General features: G+C 42.5%; 1 protein-coding gene across 3 annotated transcripts in view; it reads right to left on the bottom strand.

Moving 5' to 3' along the window:
* Positions 1–4,870: 4,870 nt before the first annotated feature.
* adkb (adenosine kinase b) overlaps positions 4,871–21,457 on the bottom strand; it is a 148,549-nt gene continuing 131,962 nt past the window's right edge. For all 3 annotated transcript variants that reach the window (XM_080834817.1, XM_080834818.1, XM_080834819.1), the window contains 3 exons: positions 16,280–16,394; positions 6,662–6,748; positions 4,871–5,659 (listed from right to left, as the gene is read on the bottom strand). In XM_080834817.1, coding sequence (XP_080690943.1) covers positions 5,535–5,659; positions 6,662–6,748; positions 16,280–16,394 — 327 coding nt within the window. In that variant the 3' untranslated portion in view covers positions 4,871–5,534. The remainder of the gene's footprint in view (positions 5,660–6,661; positions 6,749–16,279; positions 16,395–21,457) is intronic.

The following is a 21,457-nucleotide window of genomic DNA, read 5'->3' as shown; positions in this document are numbered from 1 at the left end:
TTAATCACTGATCCCAATCAAAGATGGTGATGTGCAATAATATCTCCAAGTACAAACATCAATTTGTAGACAAGCCCACCTTTACGAACACTGAATGAAACAATCAGTTACACTTGAGAGTGATTTGTTACATTTTAGCGATACATTGGATAGGCCTACTGTTAAAATATATAACATTATGTACTAATGTAGCAGAAATAAGATAACAAGAACACGTTATTGCTACTGTCCTGCGTGGCGAAATTATTTGTCGCTGCATTAGCTCGTTGACTGTAGGCTATAGCCTACATAAACTGTAAGTCACACTCGAGTTAAAAGACGCGCGTTTCTTTTGGCTGTACTAGCGATAGGCATTTTCAGTCCGACATGCTGTCGACTTGAGATCTTACACAATATTGTGCTTACACATTGATGAAATATCCTACTCACCCCCAAACTGTAAGGCACGCTTGACGTAAGGAGCTATATCTAAACGTTGCTTGTCTTGCAAATAAGCCACATGGGTTCAGTCTATTTATTATTTATCAAATTAAATATGTCCACTGGGAAAATAAAACCTTCGGGAAAAAAAGAAAATCCATAGCCATTCAATATCGCAAGCATATAGTCTAGCTTAAAATCTCACTGCTCCGCCTTGAGTGCCTATACATGATACACTCGTTAGGCTATCCATCATGAGATTAATTCCGATCTTTGGTTAATTTATCAACATAAATGGCATCATTTGTACAACGAGAACGAATCCCGAGCGACCGGTAGCCTACGCGAACAAACACAATCCAAGTGTCAAGCAATGGTGTAAATGTAACCTTGCAAATGGTGGAGAAGCAACGCGAACATTTTGCTGGTAGTTACCTTTTCAAGTTTTTTATCCTCGAGACCTTTCTTCATTAACGCGATGATTGAAAGCCCCCAAAATGTAGGTTTCAAAGGATTAATCCATACTATATTTGAACACACGCAGCAATTCTCGCGGTGGCAGAGCGGACCTGATAATAACTAATTGAAAGGTTAATCTACATAGCAGTCTGTGACAAAGTGGTACCCTCCCCCTTCCTCACTGTAGACATCCCCAGTTTATTGTAGCGGATCGTCGCCCCTGTGTGCGTTCATATGGTGATCACAAGAAAATACATCAGTTCTCTTATTCTCTCTTTCGGGTGTCTATTGACATGCTCAACACAAACTGAAGTGCATTTTAATGACTTGTCAATACGATCTAAATACACTGCTATAACCACATTATCCATAGGTTGCGCGGTTTGATACCCCACATCGCTGTTTTTTCCTACAGGGAAATAAAAACTTCCTCTGTTGATGTATCCAATTATCTTCACCGTGCGGCGTCCAGCTGGACGAGATGATAGTGCACCAGGGGATATCTTATTAAGCGAGTTGCTCTTCTAGTATGGATCTGTTTACTATTTGTGTCAGGTTGTTACACACCATCACAAATAATCAGCAGCTCAGAGGGGTAGTAAATAGAAGTGTCTTATTTGAAGTGGTTGACTCCACTGTTGTCATCTGAACAGCTGCTATTAGCTGTGACAGTATGTTGCTATCACGGTAGTACTGAGTGACATGCGAATGACAACAAATATTAGCAATTGTCATGCATCACCACACTGCTGACAAAATGCATTTATGTAAGATTTCCATTTGAAGATTATGAGGACACCTAGTGACATTCCATTAAGCAAACATCCAGCGGATCCAACACATGCATTCCAGAGCCAGATTCAGGATTTATATTAGGCCACATAAAAATATGTAAATTAATGACTATGGATTGACAGATATTTCAGGTGTTCCCTAAAACCGTATATTCAAAATTGAGATTTTATTTTACAATATCTACATACATCACTTTAATGTAATTTGTGTTTTAAGAATGTTCACATAAAAACCTGAATATTTTCAATAGGCTATTTGTTCAGATGAGCGCTGAATGATGATATCAATTGATTGACTGATAAAGAGTGTCATACGCCTAAGCTGATCAGATGTAGTTAGGATTCATGTCAGGAGTGACAAAAGACATCTGTGTCCACATATAATGAATGTCACTCGGGCCCCAGCAGGTCCTCCATGGCTTCGAGGGTCTGGGGATAATTGAACTAATGCATGTGCCATCGCATGGTGCGCCCATCCCCCAGCTCACTCGCTGCCAAATGCCACACTGGTGCTCGGAAAAACGCGTTTGCCCATCTGCGGGGGGACGACACCGCTACCCACGTCTCCTTTCCTCACCTAAAATCCCACGTCCAAAGGGAAGCTCGTCATCAGCCACACAGAGAAAGATAGAGCTGGTCGTCGTGACTGGTTGTTTGTATTCCTTCCCAGCTGTTCAAAACGAAACCCGTCAGCCTGAACATTTCATGGAGGGTTGGAACTGTCATGTTTATCAATCTGACAATGGCCTCCACCACACACACACAACAGCAAAACAAACAAGGAATACAAAGTGTAGGCAAAAAGCAGATTCATTAAAATGTCTGGGAATAGCAGATAACGTCTTTTTAGAGAATAAGATGAGGGACATTTTTGACTGCAAAACGGGGCAGATACTGCATTGCCTAATCACGCTTCCAGCTTTTTTGTGTTTGTGTTTTGCCATCTGTCACCTTGAGTAGAAAATGAACCAGCTGCCACCGAGTGTGATCTTGTCCAATCAGAAATCTGCACCCTTTCAAAACGTACCCATGTGCAACTTAGGGGAAAAGACACCACAAAAAAGCATCGAGGAATCTGTAGGCTTCCCATTTACTGAATGACAATTTGTTTGCAACTTCTCAGAATGATGCAAAACAAGTGCCACTATCAGTATCAATGCTACCTACAGGTGATAGTTTATGCTTTTATAATTACACAAAGATGTCTTTTATTTTGACACAAATGATTTACAGTAAGTGGCCCAAAGCCAGCAGGGCTCAATAGTGGGTGGTCTATGGGGTTTCCTGCCCGCTTGTAATATATATATAGCCTATATATTTTATCTCCGTTCCCCTTGCCTCTTCCCTGTATTGCTAATTATTGGGAAGAGGGAGCTTTCCAGGATACCTCTTACTTTATTTGATAATCCAATTAATTACTTTATCATATATACCCATCTAATAGGCATATTTTATGAACTAATACATGTGTATTTACTTAACACTTTGTGTGTAATATTTTCCTGGTATCGGATTTATTAGCTACTATATATTTGTATTACTGTTATTGTCTCATGCTGTACAGTAGTTTAATAGCTACTGTAACTAGCCTCAAGTAGCTAGCCCTTAAATGCTCAGCTATGCTGTCTTGGAAAAATATTAACAGACTATCGCTACAGAATTCGTAGCACTAGTCAATAGCTACTTCATTTGAACACCGCTAAAGAGTGGGCAAGGGGCTGAGGGGGGGATAAACTCCTGTGAATTATGATCAGCTGGGCTGCCGATTTCATGACGTAGAGAAATCCCAAACGGTCGACTCTACATCAGCCTCGGCCTTACAAGGTTCGGGGTTATTTTAAGCAGTAGATGACGCGATCAGTCATTTTCAACCAAAAAAATGAAGATTTGAATAAAAAAAGTGCACATTTTGTGTTAGGAGTCATATAATTGCGTTTACTAATCCAAACACACCTTTAAGATTGCAGTTTCTCTTTAAATTAAACCGGCGGACCTAGGGAAACTTGTATTAAATTCTCAATACTATTTGTGGTCATTTTTATTTCTCATATATTGTATTATTCAGTTTATGACCTGTGCTTTTATTTATTTGGGAAGAGTAGTTGAGGGAAGGAGGCCATACACCCACTGCTGTGCCTTACTGTAGCCTACGTCCCCTCAGAATAAAAGATCACCTGATGTCCCGTTGCCACGTCAGTCATTCACAAATCACAACGCAGTCACCCCTACCACCGGTTAGACCTGCATCAATTACTAGATCAGTTCACTTAATTCTTCTCATCTCAACGCATACTATGTTATGCCACAGTATGTGAAGGGTATTTGTTACATGGGTGCATGTATGATGCAAGTCATCAATCATTGAGTTTTTCCCTCTAACAGTAAATGTTATACAGGCAGGGGCATGATGTACTTGGCGTAAGAGGAAATCGTTCACCCACACACTCTGTCAGCACATAAAAAGCCTGCCTGACATAATCATCTCAGCTACATCTAAGCCCCAACACATTCAACACTGCCAGGCACATGTTACACACTATCAGGCTAACCATCAAATATCAAGGGTGGTGTGTGTGTGTATGTATCTTCATGCTTGTCTTCAATCACCCTGGTCGAGAGAAGGTGGGGTTAAGACTCCCTCTGAACTCTCTCTGACATCCATCAACCCACACCCATCCTCACTCCTACATCCATACCCAACAACCCCCCCCCCCCCTCCACACACACATATTTGTAGAAACAACCATAACACAGGTTCATAACACAGCTGGGATCAGCCTCATTTACGGGTCCCTTCTAACAGTCCCCACTATGAGCGAGCCCACTAATCCCATAACTGGGAGAGGAGGACCTCCTGCAGGCAGGCAATCCACATCCAGGAGTGAGAGAGAGCCCCACTGCTACCAGCTGAGAAGCCTGAGTAGCCCCCCAATGCCGCTGGCAAGACACCCCCCCCCCATCTCACCCTAGTCCCCAACTCCCACCACTCCACTGTCCTCCCCTTTCTGCTGGTTAAGCAATCTACACACGTGAAACTGTGTGTATGTGTGTGTGTGAGATCAGGCACAGGATTGATTAGCTTGTTACCCTACTTGTTACTCTCCCTCTACCCACTCAGCCTCCCACCCAACAACTCTTCCCCCACAGTAAATGGAAATAGATTAGCAAGGCAAACAGCACATGGTTCACATTCAAAATCATTTTCAATCTTTTTCCTCTTTCTTTATTTATTCGTCTTGTCCAATTCACGAGTCACGGTGACGCTTGGCCAAAGTGTTAAAGAGCATGCAGACAGACCTTGACCTTCAAGCTTAAATATTGGATTGTGCGTTTATGGATACATCCTGTGTATTACAACAATAATTACCCAGTATTGTCTCTTCCTGTTCATTAGCCTATTAAGTATGAAATTGGCATTGATTACCTTGACTGCCCTTCTATGTTTAACATTACAAAAATGGATTTTCTTTACACATTCTTCTGACATGGTAACAGCTTAATCTTCCTTTTCATTATTAAATACAAAGGAGATGGCTAGTTGTATGTCAGTGTAACAAAAAAGACTACTGTGAAGTTAAGGACAGCTGGAGTTCAAGTTCAGGCTGGTTCTCACACAGTTACAGGGGAATTAATTTGAGTGTGATGTATCAGACATTTGCAATATCTGTGGAGCCCTGCCGAAGAATATAAACTGTAAACAAAATACATGGAGGCACAGTCTGAGATGCAGGCAACATTAAAGAGATTGAAAAAAAAAAAAATACAAAATAAAGAGAGATATTGACAGAGATAGAGAGACAGAGAGGATATGGCAATACACAGTGATTAGGGGGAGAGGAAGAGGAGAGCTGTTAGTGGAGCTTATTGGAAGGCGGGCTTCTCGGGGAAGGTGCACCCGGCACGTCGGATGATGACGTTGGCGGCGTAGTGGCCGGCCCGGACGCACTGCTCCAGGGGCTTCTCCTGAACCAGCTCCGACAGGAACCCTGGAGACGGAAAGGGGAAGCAGGAAGAGGGTGAGTCAGTTAGCATTCATCTCACGTCATGTTCCAGGGAAAGGAGTTCCCTTCCACCATTATTTGGGTGACGGTTGTATGTTCAGGACATCACAGAGTGTAATAACAGTCTGAGTCAAATCACACTAGAGCCTACAGGCCTTTCAGAACATAATAACCACAATGCCATTAATTACACCCAATTCCACAAATGCCTTCAGCAATCAATAATTATAATAAATCATTAAGGGACATTCCCATGTCAACACAATAACACTCTAATAAATGTTATACATTTATTATACCTATTATATAGATTTTACAGTGTGTTAACATATTATATGTGGCACATATTAAATTCAGAATTCAGTTGGCTGGTGACAACAGAGGACAGTATTAGGTATCTCCTACTGTGGCGGTGAGGATCAAAATTTCACAGCAGGCAGCAGTAGCTGTCTTCACAGTAACTTTGGGCGTGTGTAGGTGTGAAATATATAGAGACACCCCCCCCAGCTACACTGGATTCAGTGAGAAGGAACTGTAAAATAACATGTTTGTTTTGAGTGAGGCACTTGGCTGTCTCTCCCTCGAACAGGAAGAATACCACCTTGCTTTCACAGGTTGAGTGGAAAGTCAAATTATAAACTATTTATAGTCACAGTGAAGAGGTCAGGATGTACAGGAAACAAAACAACAAATATTTTAGTGAAACCTAAGTTTCTTTATAAATATGTAAAATGTATACATAATATATATATAATATATAAATATCTATTATACAAAATAATGTATAATCAAGATAAACAGTGTTTAAAATGGCTCCAGCACACTGATCTACATTTGGTACTAAAGTATTTGCAAGTATTAAGACATCATGTACACAGTGCCCTCCATTCCCTGCCCCCTGTAGTTAGAATCTTGCCTGCAGTATTTATTTTGATTAGTTTAGAGTGGTGAGGTGATTAGATGTGTGATGACTGGACGTGTAAGTACCTCCAACGAAGGCATCTCCAGCCCCATTAGTGTCCACGATGTCATTCTGATCAATGTCTAGCACTGGGAAACTTGTCACGTTATCACCTGGGAGACAGAAACCAAGGAAGGAGAGAACAAGTGACGGATTGAGAGAGAGAGAGAGAGAGAGAGAGAGAGAGAGAGAGAGGGAGAGAGAGAGAGAGAGAGAGAGAGGGGGGGGGGAGATAAAGAGATGTTGCTAGTTAGGGGCAAAAGTGGGATAAGACACAGTGAAACAAGGCATGTATATCAGACATGACACAGTGTAGCATGAAACCCTGTGAGGAAAAAACATGCTGGCAGGAGCTTTACATCAGTTGGTTTTGCTTCGCAGATTTGGCACAAAAAAGAGCGTTGCATTTTTACATTCTTTAACATCACATTTTCTCTCAGCGGTCTATGGTGGTCGACGTAAACGTGTTTAGCATGGCAACATGGCATTGCATGTGTTTGCTGGGGATGAAACAAGGTGTGGATAATTTCATCACTCTCCTGGACTCGTATCATTTGCTCTGTCAGGAGCCTGGAGGATATCTCACAGTAATGTCGAGCGTCTTGAAATCAAACTACCCCAACCCACATAAGATCTTCAAACAAGCGCATCTCTTCGCAGCAACAACGAGCCTTCAGAACGGGGCTGTGAGACAAAGACTGACACGCAGATGAAAAGAGCAGAGCAGAGGTTGACAGGTTTGATGGTGGTGATGGCGAGAGGGAGAGAAGGAGGAGGGGGGGCAAGAGACAGGTCGGTGTGTGTTTGGAAGACAGGGAAAAGCCAACAGCAAACGTGATGAAGCCTCATGTCATGTCACAACAGATCAGCGGAAGATGATTCGCCAGTGGCACGAAGAAAACAGTCAGGGCTGATATGAGTTGGAGTTGAATGTGCTGCTGGGATGCTGTTTCCTTTTGGATGGAGTGAGTTCAAGCAAACCCGACCCTACCAGTGTAGACTTCTATATTAAATAGAGGCGAGAACAAATCTAACGACCCCCAAACAACTTGCAAGCTAAACTAAACCCTCTGTTACCTCCCTCGCTCCATTACCTTCCCACCCTCCCCTCCCTTCTGCCCACCCACCCACACCGCACTCAAGAGTCCCTTCTCAGAGCCTCTTAAAATAATAACGGACGTGTTTGCAGATGCGGCGGTGACGCAGACATCTAAGGAGATGTGAGAGGACTGGAATTTATCAGCCTGCCAAGGGAATTTGTTTCTTCTCGTGACAGACAAGCACTTGAGAGCGGGCTAATCCTCGATGGCTCGAAGAAAAGGAGAAGGAAAAGAAGGAGGAGGAGTAGTAGGAGGAGGAGGAGGAGGAGGAGAAGAAATAAAAGAGGAAGAGAGAGAGAGAGAAAAAAAGACACAAGGCTGTGAGTGTGAAACGCTTCGGATGCTGGAGCTGCCAGCTTCACTTAAGAGGGGCGACGCCATTTGCAAACTGGCGGAGCCAAAACACGACGCGAGTGACACTTGAAACAAACAAACAAAAATAATCACCATGTGACATTCCGATAAAATCAGAATCTTAAAAGCACAATAACAGTGAAGGTGGAGGGGGGATAATAAACAAACATTGTAAACAATTCCCGTCAACACATTGTTTTGACTGTCACCCAAAACAAGAACAAGCCAATAATGAGTTTTCTGCATGGGAGGATAGAGAAGGGAGGCTTTGCTTGAAGACTCAAAAAGAAAGAGCGAGAGAAAGAGAGAAAGAGAGAAAGAGCGTACACCATGACAGACATCTAACTTAATTAGCCTTTCAAAATACAATAAGAGCAGACACCTCTCTGAACACAACGGTTTGTGCTCGAGGGTCTTTAAAAAAAATAAAAAAAATAATATATATATATATATATATATATATATATAAAATAATAACTATTATTATCAAATATTATTATTTTTATTTCCAAACTGCTTTTTTTCAGATACATACCAACAAGATTGCCGACAGATACAACATGTGAGGCTATAAACCCACCTATGCCTATGTGACAGGCATTCAACATCCACATGTAATTTTATGCAAAGTTACGCGAAAAGGAACATTTTCCATTTAACAAAGCTGCTGATTGTCAGGTTGATAATTAATTACGACAGACTTGGCTCCTTTTGGGAGACGCTAATTAGTGGCATAACATCTTTGCTTAATTAATGCTACAAATTAAGCAACTCTTACATGCAACAAACGACAACAATAGTTTGGTGGTGGCAGCCACCATTATGTTGACTTCTTCACATCCTATTTTGAAACTGTCTTAATTTAATAGACCACCGTATCAGCGAAACATAAAGAAGTACCATGTGCAATAAAGCCAACACAGGGCAGACTGAGGAATGGTAAAAAAATAGACTTATGACTCAATGGCTAGCAAAACAGTTACCAGCAGATAGAACGCCTGGAAAAGGAAATATTGGCGACAGCTTGTGAAGATGATTCACTAACAGCACAGAGTAGGGTCTAGAGATGGATGGCCAAACACTTTACATTCTGTGCCTCCAAAGGACACCCCATACAAGGTGCTGTTGTGTAGGCTTTTGGGCCCAGTTGTGCATTGTGACAGAGTCTTGCTCTAGAACATTGCAACCATGCAAAAGATCTGGACATGATCTGGGAAGCAGCCGATCCCCCGACATCTACCCTGCTTGCTGAGCCACTGCCACTTAGGGACAGACGGCCTGATCATCTAACTAACTAACTCAACTCAACTCAACTCTGTTGTGCATTACTATCTTTGGGCTGGCCTTCTCCTTCCCGTGAGTAATTTAAACACAGAAGCACAAAGAATTCCAGAGAACAACATTGAGACAGTTACACACACAACTTATCAGCGACACACCCACTGGACATAAATAAAAAAAAAAACTTAGAGATTCATTCAGACTCATTTGGTGTACAGGTTTTATCAAGGGGAGATTATTCTCATGTTTTTCCCTCGGATAAAGGGGAAGGCATGCATATCATCAGTACTTTCACTTGCAGTGATTTTAAACCACGGCCTTGGTGTCATTGCTGTAACTCTGCTCTCTGCAGGCTGAAATATGGTAGAATATCTAGTCTGATCTGAGTCATACAGCCACTTATCAGCAGAGCTCTCGAAAAAAATGGAAAGAAATCAGTTTAAGGGCTGGCCATGTGAGAATGGCATGATGGCCGGCAGCACATGCTTTAGCGACAAGCCCCCCCCCCCCGACACACACATACACACTTTCACTGTCCATTAGTTATTCAAGTCCTGCACTCAGCAATTACTGAGAGCTCCGCTAATTTGAGATGCGTGACAGAGACCGGCTCGCTTGCTGACGATTCGTTTGAGTCAGCGTTCTTGCAGCGCCTGGTGACACCAACCTCATGTCTCCTCGAAACCTGATTTATTTCACTATGTGTCTATGATCTGGCTAATATCATTCACAAATTAAGAGACAAAAATCGCAGAGAGCTCAGTGAAACATACTGGCAGCTCAGTGCTGTAAGTTCATACATTACTTCAGGAAAGAAATCATGTTTTGTTCCCAGGGTGCAAAATGGCTGCTTGTACTGTTACTTTATTATAAGTCGTTTCCGATACAAGTAGATAAGGCTTCTGTAATTCAACTTTTGAATACTTAAGCAGTCTTCTTAACAACCTGATAACCATCACGTTACATTATGGAGGGATAAACATCTCTCTGGGACTCTCTTGGGAACTATACTTGGCAACTACCAGTACTTAGGCAGTGCAGCAGTAGTGATGAATTAGAAACTTGTGCTGATTTTGTGTGTTTGCTTACAGCATATAACAGGAAGTCTACATTGTAGACGCATACAATGGTTCATTCTGGTAAAAAAAATCAGCATAAATAGATAATATAATTAGATACATAGAGATATATATATATATATATTACTATATAACAGTGCTGTGTTAATGACAAACACCAGTCTCTGCTGGCATAGGCATTTAAGGGCAGAGTACTGACAATGAACAGAGCACTGACATAACTGTGTGCATGCGTGTGTTTCTGTGTTTGTGTGTAAGAGAGAGAGAGAGAAAGAGAGAGCGAGAATATGTGTTTTGTTGTGCAAGCTGCTGTGTACGGTTACTGGCTTGTGGTCGTGTCTCTATGGAGGAGCGTTTGCTCCTTTCTCCACTGATTAGGACGGGGTTTATATGCAGGATCAAGTTCATTTTCACACTGAGTCATTGCGCTCAACTGGAAAGGCTCCTAAAAACAGTCTTTGAAGGTCTTGGGCGTGTTTATACTTCTTATACATTTAACAAGCTGACTTGGGGAAGAAAACAACAATTTAATGCAGTATTTTATACAAGGGTTTATGGTGAAAATTAGATGAAAAATAGTTCTCGGTTTCTTGCTGACCTTAGGGTTTGACACTTAATAGCATGTTTTTTTTTTTTACTGTTTAACTCTAGTATTGAAGAGATACCACAAAGGCGATAATGATGTAAAGCCACATTGGCCTCAAAGGTGCAGAAATGTACTATAAACAACATCCCTGTCACTGTGGGGGATCAAAATACCTCCACATTAATTAACATTAAATTAGGTCTGAGACTTAGATCCCAAAATGCAAGACTTTTCAAAGCTTCCAAGTTTAAACAATCTTCAACCGTTAGTTGCTATGTTTCAGCTGGGGACAATAGTGTTATTGGGAGCTATTCAATACAATTATTTAAACCTCTGAATTCTCCTTCAGCTAAAACAACACTTAATGGCTAAAGGCCTCAAAGGAATGCCATCAAGTGAGTCTGCAAACAAAGAATTAATGACAAGAACTCTACCCTTAAGAGTTCATTCAATCACGACGTTCAGTTTTATTTTAATACAGTTGCTTCTTTGAGACAATAATAGGCTCGTAAAAGACTCTATGGAAAATGACAACATGTTCGAGAGAATATTTTGCTCTAAAAGGGCAACCCATAAGTAGGGATGGGTATCGTTTGGGTTTTTTCCGATACCGGTACATAACCGATACTTTTAAAACGATACCGGTGCCTAAACGGTGCCAGAACCGATACTTTTTTTTTTTTTTTAATTAAAGACATTAGGCTTATTTATTGCCAAGGCAAATAGTTTTCTTTAAATGTAACAATATATTAACTGTTTGAGGTATACTATAAATAAAAATAAATACAAAACACTTGGCTTCAAACCTTTTAACTTCAAACTATGAACAATATATTAACTTATAACAACTGTTTACAGTATACTTAAATAAATATAAATAAATACATAACAAATGTGTGTACAGATCTGTACACACACTTCACACTTCAGTAATACTTTTGCAGAAATATGAGCATGTTTGCCTTCAGAGTAAAACAAATATTAATTAGTTTGCATTTATTTAAACCCACTGGTTTTGTGAATGTGTACTGCCCCTTTAAAAGTTTACACGCAATTTTGTTGTTGCATATGCTGCACGTCGCGTTGTTTGAATCTTTTTGTGCGAAATACAGCCACACTTTTGATCGTTTACCTTTCGACATTTTTTCCGTTATATTGATGGCTAGCTCTGTTTGTGCTTGCTCTGTGCAAGGCTGCCTGCTCTTCGCTGTCAGACTGTTGCAATGTTATTGTAGCGTCCAAGTTAGTGCTCTCTTAAGAACTCACATTGAGAAGGAATATCTTTGGATGAGACGGTAGCTCTCCGTTTAATAAAGCGTTTCCAACTTCTGCTTAGAACAACCACACTTATCTTGAAACCGAAACCACACGCAAGTCAACCCATTACCATGGCAACTCCTCAACACAAATCCCGTTTCCACTAGTCCCATACGGAATGCAGCATGAGCGACACAGGCGAGAGTCTATATTGGGAGATGGAGCAGTTTTATATGTGCCCCACGAAATCTGTTATCAACACAAAAAAGTATACAGATCGTACTCAGAAAGATCTACGCCACTAACGTTACTTCTCGTTAGCTATCGCTAGTTTTGTTAAATTATAAAAATTTTAATAAAAAAAAAAAAAAAAAAAAAAATTATCTGCTCAGGCACCGAAAGGAAGCACCGAAATCTGCGTTGCATTTCGGTCCGGGTAGGTATCGGTTGTATGGAACCGGTGCCGTATTGGTACCGGTTCTCGGTACCCAACCCTACCCATAAGTCAACTGAATATTTGGCATTCATGACAGGTAAAGAGCAAGGCAAAACCAGCAGGAATTATCTCCATGATGGTCTAGCATAACATTTCTGGTTGATTTATTATTAGTTCATCTGTAAACGTGCAAGGAATTCCTTGCTTGCTCGCCATGGTTTTTTTCCCTCGACAATAACGGTCTTTCATCTTAATTCAACCACCTTGCACAAATAAGTGGCTGGCATGAATCTCCATGCATTTCTCTCTGTTGCTTTTTTGTTTTAAACCACAAAATACACATGAAAAGAACCTGCCCTGTCAGACCGACTGACTAACTATCTCTCCAATCACCAGTCTCCCATCCCCTGCCCACCCTTCCCTGCCCCCTTTCCCCAGGAGAGAGAGCACTTACTCAGGGGAGCCGACTCAGGCTTTCTCCCTGTCCTTATCAGTGATTAGAGCGACTTGGCCCTGGCTGAATGATCATTTATTAGATCTCCTTCCCGTTAGGGTTCAGGGCACAATGATCTTAATTAGTGCTTTAATAGGTGTGTCTTGCGCAAGCACACTGTAGTTCAGTGGTGTCAGTGGCTGCTAAATAAAGGGACAGCGTTTTCCACACAGCCTCCATTAAGCACTTTTAAGAGCCGAGGGGCGATGAAAGGCTGATTTAACATTTCAAATGAGAGGCAGAGAGAGAAAGGGAGGGAGAGGGAGTCAGGCAGACAGACAGAGAGAGAGAGAGGGAGGGAGGGAGGGAGGGAGGGAGGGAGAGGGAGAATGAGAAAGAAGAAAAAGACAGAAGTCGAGAGAGCAATAGAGACAGTAACAAAAACAAATTGACATCTCTCTCTGCACAATCCAAGCGGGGGTTGGCGTGCGCGTTCTCTCTTTCTCTTTCCCTCTCCCTCTTCTGTCCTTAATCACAGCAAAACGGTTTAATGTGACAACGCAGAGTCTGGCAAATGATCAAATCCTGACAGGGGGACAAATTGCAAACAAAATGAGAGATCAAGTTTATTAGAGGGCCGCCTCTGGGAAATGAGAATCTTTAATTCTCTCTGTGTACTGACATTTATTTGGCTGCCGTGACAACGGTTCCCGGTTGGCTCACCGTGTACAGCGGGTGGGAGGAGACGAGGACCTTGCTCGGCGATACCGGGGCCGTCTGTGCCCGCCTCCCATAACCTCAAAGTGACATACATCATGTGCGCCCACTTCGGGATGCCATCACAGACAGGTTTCCTCTCATCCCCCCCCCCCCCCCCCCCAGCACTCCAGTGCACAGACTTCACGGGAGGCCTGTCCGTGATGTCCTCAAACACAGAGGAAACCAGAGGAGCTTAATGTGTCAGGAGTGGTGTGAGCAGAGTTTTTTTAATGAAACACACACCAGCAGAACAATATGTCTACCTGCAGCTGTGATCATCAATCACAAAGAGGATGACACCGATGACTAAAGACTGCAGTGGTGTCGAGGCTTAGAGTCCTCCTGAGACGGCTACGCCTATTGGAAGAGGACAAGTGGCGAGTGCTTACCACCACATGACAGCCAAGGGGAAGTGCTTTTGCTAACACAAACCGGGAGCTTTGAGCAGACTCAGCTGTCAAAAACAACCACAACAAAAAAACAGCCCTTCTCATTGTACACCTACGACACATTCCTGGCCATCAGTGTGAACGAGGAACGATAAACCAGAGAGAGAGATAGCTAGATAGAGAGAGAGAGAGAGAGAGAGAGAAAGAGCGAGCTGTCCAGACTGATGCATGCCCCATCATCTCGACGGCGAGAGGGCCCGAGCGCTTAGCCAGGCCATTCCTCTCGGCTCACCACTCTTCTCCATTGATCTCCTGCTAACGCTGCAGCCTGGTAATTGCTGTGGCGTGTTGATATATAACAAGTCCTCCTTGTCCCCTCTTGCTCTGCAAACTGCAAGTAGGAAATCCAGTGCTTCCAAATCAATGCTTTACAGAGATCCCTGTGATCATGGGAGTGTTATTTTATTCCTGTGTTAAACATCACAGACGTTTCCCCTTCGTTTATCGTTTACCATAATTTTACGAGGACCGGAAATGGACGTAAGGCAAGGTGCAGAATAAACATCTTGCTACAATTATTAAAACTCAGCTAATACTGATTCATAGACAAATTCATGAAAAGTAATGACAATTTATAAAGCAAAGCCTTCACAAAGGAAATGGTATTTGACCAATTATTTATGGTGAATTATGGTCAAATTTAGCAGTGGTCCTCAGCAGAATAAGGACACACAAAAGGAAATGAAAGAGCTTGACACTGCCTTTTTTCAGACCTGTTATGGGCAATGTGAACAGATTGAAAGAAGCCCAATTTTTTTTTTTTTAAATCTAAAATTCCAGACCTCCACTCCTCCCTGCTGCTTTCCCCTCCTGGCTGTGGTGAGCGGGCAGCTTCTTTAGAGGTGAGAGATGTGTCCGCTGCCTTGGGGCTCAGTGGCGTCTCGCTGACCCCCACCACAAGGGCAACGGGGAGAGACTCCCCGCGGCTTTGCACAAAGCGCCGGGGCTAGCGAGGGTAATCTGACACCATCATCTCTGCTAACACAGGCTCGCTCTCTGCCTAACCCCCCCTCACCCACACACACACACACACACACACATATACACACACACACACACACGCAAATACACAAACACACACACACAAATACACACACACACACACACACACACCCCAGCTTGCTGGCTGGGACATCGCCTTTTAATATGCTCCAACACTGACAGAAATGCCAATATTGCAGAACTAAAAAGGGGAGAAAGACCTGGGGAAAGAGAGGGAAAAAACTGGGGTTGGCAGTTTTAAATCACAATGGGCCTGGCTGGCCGCAGTCCAAGCCTCCGCAAAAAAGAAAAAAACAGAAACGCCTAAAAAATACCTTCCCCAGGTCCCCTTCCCTGCTGCAAGTTAATGGTCTAATCAGCAATGGCTCAGACTTTTCTTTTTCCTTTTTTGTGTGTGTGTGTCGGTGCTTTTTTACTGATTGAAAACTAAACCACTTGTAAGTACTTCTAATATACATTTCATGAAAGAGCTCCTCAAATTGTACACACACTAACACGGGTAGTTCATCACCTGGAGCGGCCGTGAGGGATCCCATTTATGCATGAAGAAGTGAATTTTAACAATTTGACCTCACGGAACTCCCCCTAGCCCCTTAAGGATGGTGTATTGCATACATCAGTGGGCTTCTCGACAGATCTGTCAATAGCAGGCTAGGATGCCGGCTGGTGTTTTGTACGGTCTACCACAACACATTGATCCCACTGGTAATGCCCCTAAGCACAATGCATGCCGCATGGATCTATATCCAGTGCAAGACTATGTTGGGAGCCGATGAATTTCTGTCCAAGGCCCTCACGTTAGAATGATCGGTCAATGGTAATAACAATTCAGCGCTTTGTAAGGATGCAGATAATTGAAAGGAAAAAGGTCGATCACTTTTGATGTACGTCAGGGAGGCCGTACTTACCTGAGGTGGCCACTGTGTCGTCTTTGCCTTGTGTAAATACCACGATTCGCTGCCTGTTCTTGTTAACTTTGGGCAGGTTCTTCACTTTCTGTGCAATTTCTCCAATATCCTGTGTCTGCAAAGAGATTGCCAAAGCATTATGAATTTCTGTACAAATTGCACACAATAACAGTTATAACTAAAATAATCTATACAAGGATAAAGTAATTCTGAACTACAACAAATGTATGATAAAATATATATTTTACGAGATATAAATTTTCATCTAAAACATATAAAGTCTGTTAAATGCTCACACCATCAGACAATTGTGCCTCAAAAACAATCAGTCAATTAAACAAACAAAAACAACAGCGACCACCAGTCAGTGTTTACTCTAGAGCCTAAGTGAATGCACATCTATTTCACTGGAGTGTCCCAGAGGGCCAATGGTGCGCGTGCCTTTGGGGCGATGCAGACCAGCTCTGCTCAGCCCTCGGCATCTGTGTGGGACCGCTAGAGAAGCGCCTAGAGACCGGGAGATGGGGGTGGGGGATAAGGGGAATTCACGAGGTGGGGGTAGCTCTTTGGTGAGCTTCTCTTTGATCAGGATGAGAGGGAAGGGTGAAAAAAAAAAGGAAAGAAAAAAAAACACACATACACGCACGTGCTCCTGTCAGGAAGGCTTGATTATTAGCCCATCACTATGCATCAGGAGCAGGTGGGATGTCTCAATCATCTTCCCCCCTCACTCTCTCTCTCTCCCTCCCTCCCTCTCTCTCTCTCTCTCTCTCTCTCTCTCTGTGTGTCCGCCGGAGGGTCAGGGGCTCTCTTCTTAGCATCTCCCCTCCTTCATGAGCGTAGCTTGGGGGGTAGACGGCCGGAAGGAGCACTGCCGCGCCGCACCCCACCCCTGCTGAACTGCAGGAGTTCTAACTACAGATGAGAGGTGACACCTGGGAGAGGGTCTCAACTCCAGCACTGTCACAAACTCATAACCCCTTGATTGATTCAGGTTATCTGGTCCAAATTGAGCACAATAACAAAAGCCTTCAGGGAAAAGGGTCTACATGGCAGCCAAGCTGGTGTACACAGCCTCCTCCCCCACCCCCCCAAACATGCACACGCCCCCCACCTCATCTGATTCAAATGCATCCTGAGACTTGCTCCACGCAACACTACCTGTTCCAGAGAAAGCACTCAAATTCCCACCCACATATGGCGCCACAGCAAACCTTCTGTCTGTGAGTAACAGCCAGAGTCCCAGAGTAATGCACAATATGATCCCTGATGATGTGTTTCAATATCATACAGCATCATCATTGCCTGTGATAGGGATGGTATCACCATCATAATAATTTTAAGTTCTGTTCTCCCTACACTCATCATTTTAGTAAGCATCACCATCTGGAGTCATGAGGTAGTGACACTGAAAATGGCAAGAAGTGCCATAAGGGGAAATCCATTTCAGGAGTCAGCGGATTTAATAAAAAATAAAATACCAATAACTTTGGCGCCAGGGTATTGATGACATATCACAAGATGACGCACTGGTTGTATCCATTCCTGTCCCACCCCTATCTTTCAACATCTCCAATCACGATTCCCAGAAACCACCTTGGGTTAAGTGCAGCTGTGTTCATCACTTTATTGGCCACAAGCCAAAGTGAGGCAACAATGCAAATGCCATTGACTGTTCCCACAAGCCCCACACCACCAAATCGCACCAACAAATGGAGCTCTACTAGCATGGAGGAGAAAAATTCCAAATGAAAGAGGCCGTTTTCTAAACTGGCTCAAAGGAACGCAGCACTTCTTAATTAGCCCCACGCTCTCATTAAAACATGACGGGGGAAGGCAGTAGAGAGTGGGCGGCGTACCCTGGCAGTCCCTGAGCTGCAAGGTCGAGAAACACTTAACGCCCTGACTAGGGGGGCTAAAACACTGCTAACTGTGTCCCCAAACGTCCTTTAATCAGCCCGGGCATGTCTGCGGGGAGAGTGCGGGGAGACAAGAGGGATGGGGGTGGGCGTTTAAGCCATAGACAGATAAACATAGACGCCACATTGGCCTCTGGTTCGTATGTCTATCACGCCTCCACACTGGTTTAGGGTGGTTTGTTGGTGGAAATCAATGGAAGTCAGTCAATCACAAAATGGAATCTTTGAGTGGAAATTGGTGGAAAAATGAGGTGTACAAATCGTACAAACCTTCTAGACGTATGGAAAGCAGCCTACCTTTTACATGTAAAGCTGCACTTTTGTTGATGTTCTGTCAGTCTAAAATAACATTTTGAGAGCAGGCTAGTTATCAGAGTGAGACAAGGCTAACGTTTAGAAACCTTTATTAGGCTAACATTACCAAGGTTAAGGTTCAAGTAGATAACGTGACAAGTTAACCATACCCTGCTGTGAATTCAAAGTAGTTAATGATACTAGAATATATTACTAAATTTAAATGTTAGACTACTTGTTAAGCCACTTTCTCAGTATGGTATTGATTTTATAGATCTTGGCAATATATAACATAGGCCTAGTAAAGATTGGATTTACCTTGATATTTGCCATCATAGACCTACTATTCTAGATAACTTGAAAGTATTCATTCATCATTGCTCTGCTGAATTGAGTCACTTGTGTTAAATGTCACTGTGGGGTGTACATTTATGTCATTTATATTTATGTTGAAGCTAGGAAATGTGCCCTAACAGGGAAGTTAATACAGAGGGAGGCTAGCAATCCACAGTGGAAAGTGATCCGTCACTGTGATTAAGCCCTGCTAGCTGCCATGCGTGTCCATCGGTTCAACTGCACAGACGGGAGCGCACACACACACTCATCTTGTTGCTCACTCACTCGCTCGATTGTTCAATTACATATGGTTCTTACCGACCTGGTATTCTTCTCCTTCCATCAGAGCTTTGGCATTGACTTGAATTAAGATGCACTTTAAAAGAGCTTTCTTAACTACACCCGTTAATTATAGATGGCTGAGGGTAACCTGGGAAATAAGGGTCAATTAAACTTCTCCATCACGGATTAAACAAAACACTGTAATAAATGACATGGACACCATTGCCAATAAAGAGGAAAACACAGTGGATTGTGCAATTGTGTTTGTAAACCTGTTCCAGCCAACTAACTAGTCTTCTTTCATTCTGCTTATATAATAACTAGGGCCGGGACTTTAACACGTTATTTAAGATTAATTCATTACACAAAAATGAACGCGTTGAAAAAATTGACGCATTTTAATCGTATCTATTTTTGCACAGCAGAACGTTGCTCACTGGAGGAGTTTCAGACGGACCGATTATACTGGCGCACCAACTAACGCAAATAAATTCGGTTCAAACAAGTTGAACATGCAACAAGGAATTCCCATATCACAGCAGCACATCGAGTATCACCTCAATGCAAAACATATAGCAGCTAGCGTGGACGTTAAGCCTGACTCCGGGTACAACCCACACACAACCCACACTCCACCAGAGATGTTTTCTAACAGTCAGGGTTTTGAATGTTCTGAATGTACTTGAAAGTATTGTGTTTTACTTAAAAAACCCAAAGTATTATAGTTTACAGAAGGTCTACCTATCTATAGGCTACCTGAATTTCTGAAATGTACTACATTTCTAAATATGGTATTGCTACACTTAATGGCAAAAATTGCACTGGTCTGTTGGACTTGAACAAAAATAAACACATTTTTTCACACTTATGTATTCAGTCATTATTCAATGGTATACTAAAAATCCATGTGAAAAAAATTACTTCTCACTAGTCTCAGGTCAAATATTTATATGCGATTAAAATGCGATCAATTTCGATTAATTAATTACAAAGCCTCTAATTAATTCGATTCATTTTTTTAATCGAGTCCCGGCCCTAACAATAACATGCACTTCTTATAGAAAGCTCTTATTTCAATGCAGATGAGTTATTCTAAAAAGCAGGATCAATTGCAAATTGGTTACATCCTTTGCTGTGTTGTTGCACAGGTGAAGAAAAAACAAGCCTTTTCATAAGCATGGAAGGTGCACATCTTTATTAGCCATGCTCGAGAAGTCGCCGCCTGTATCAAAGCTAATGAAAAATTGATCTTCCATTGAAAAGTGTTTGTGAGACGATGACAGGAGGGGGGTAAAAAAAACAAAAAAGAAAGATTCAATTACCGCTCTTCAGCAGATTGCCTGGTGTAGCTCGGATATTTAAAAAGAGAGGGAGATGACTATCAGAGAAGGGCCTCGGCATGTTCCCCTGTGATGTCTGAGGAGATAATAAAAATGACTGCCTTTCACCTCCCCGCGCTACCAAAGGAAAATGGTGATTAACAAGGTGCCTGATGCTGTGTTAGCCTCCATTGATCTCATTTAATCAGCACTGTCGACTCAAAGTCCAACTCAATAGTACAGAGTTGTCAGGGGGATGTGGAGGAATGTTTGACAAGGTAAAGCAAACTGTAGCAACCTGCAATTTTGTCTCTCTTTTTTTTTTTGAACTGTACACTGAAAGAATTTAGTCGATGTGGGTTTCTTTGGCCCATCATGTCAATGGGTTATGTGTCTGAGCCATTTTTACCATTACATATAGATATAGACATTCATTATTATTACATTTTTGTCTAGACACAGGGAAAACACAGAAAAAAAAAGAAGGTAGAGAAAACACCTTGAATCTATCCATCATCTACAATGAGTGCCCAAGCATGCTGGCATTATCAGGGAAAATTTAGCGAAGTGCTCCGGCAAATCAGGTTGACACGATAATGTCAGTGAAGTGGTTACCACGGAGTGTGTCGGTGTTCTGCCCTTTGTGTTTACTTCCTCTGATGTGTGCGTTCTCTACCACTCACTCACTCACTCAATCACACTATCTCTCTTTTTCTCACTCTCTGACACTCACTCCCTCCATCCTTCACTCACTCACAAGCTCTCATTCACTCTTTCTTCCTCACTCCATCACCGCCTCTCATTCAGTCAGTCTAAATCGCTGTAAAAAGTGAAAACCTGTCACCGCTATCAAGGTTCGCTTTCATTCCAGTCACGCTGATCACACCTTAAGTGATTCAGGATGACAATTATTCATACAGAGCGAAAGGCAAGGAAGAGGGCTTCACAGGAGGAGGAGAAGAGCAGAGGAGAGAGGGAGGGAGAAAAAAACCCGAAATAAATAAATAAATGAGAAAAATGCCTGAGCT

This window comes from Sprattus sprattus (genome assembly GCF_963457725.1).
Source record: "Sprattus sprattus genome assembly, chromosome: 3".
NCBI classification, from domain to species: Eukaryota; Metazoa; Chordata; class Actinopteri; order Clupeiformes; family Clupeidae; genus Sprattus; species Sprattus sprattus.
Note: the sequence above shows the minus strand (reverse complement) of the source record. Positions and strands in the feature narration are given on the sequence as shown.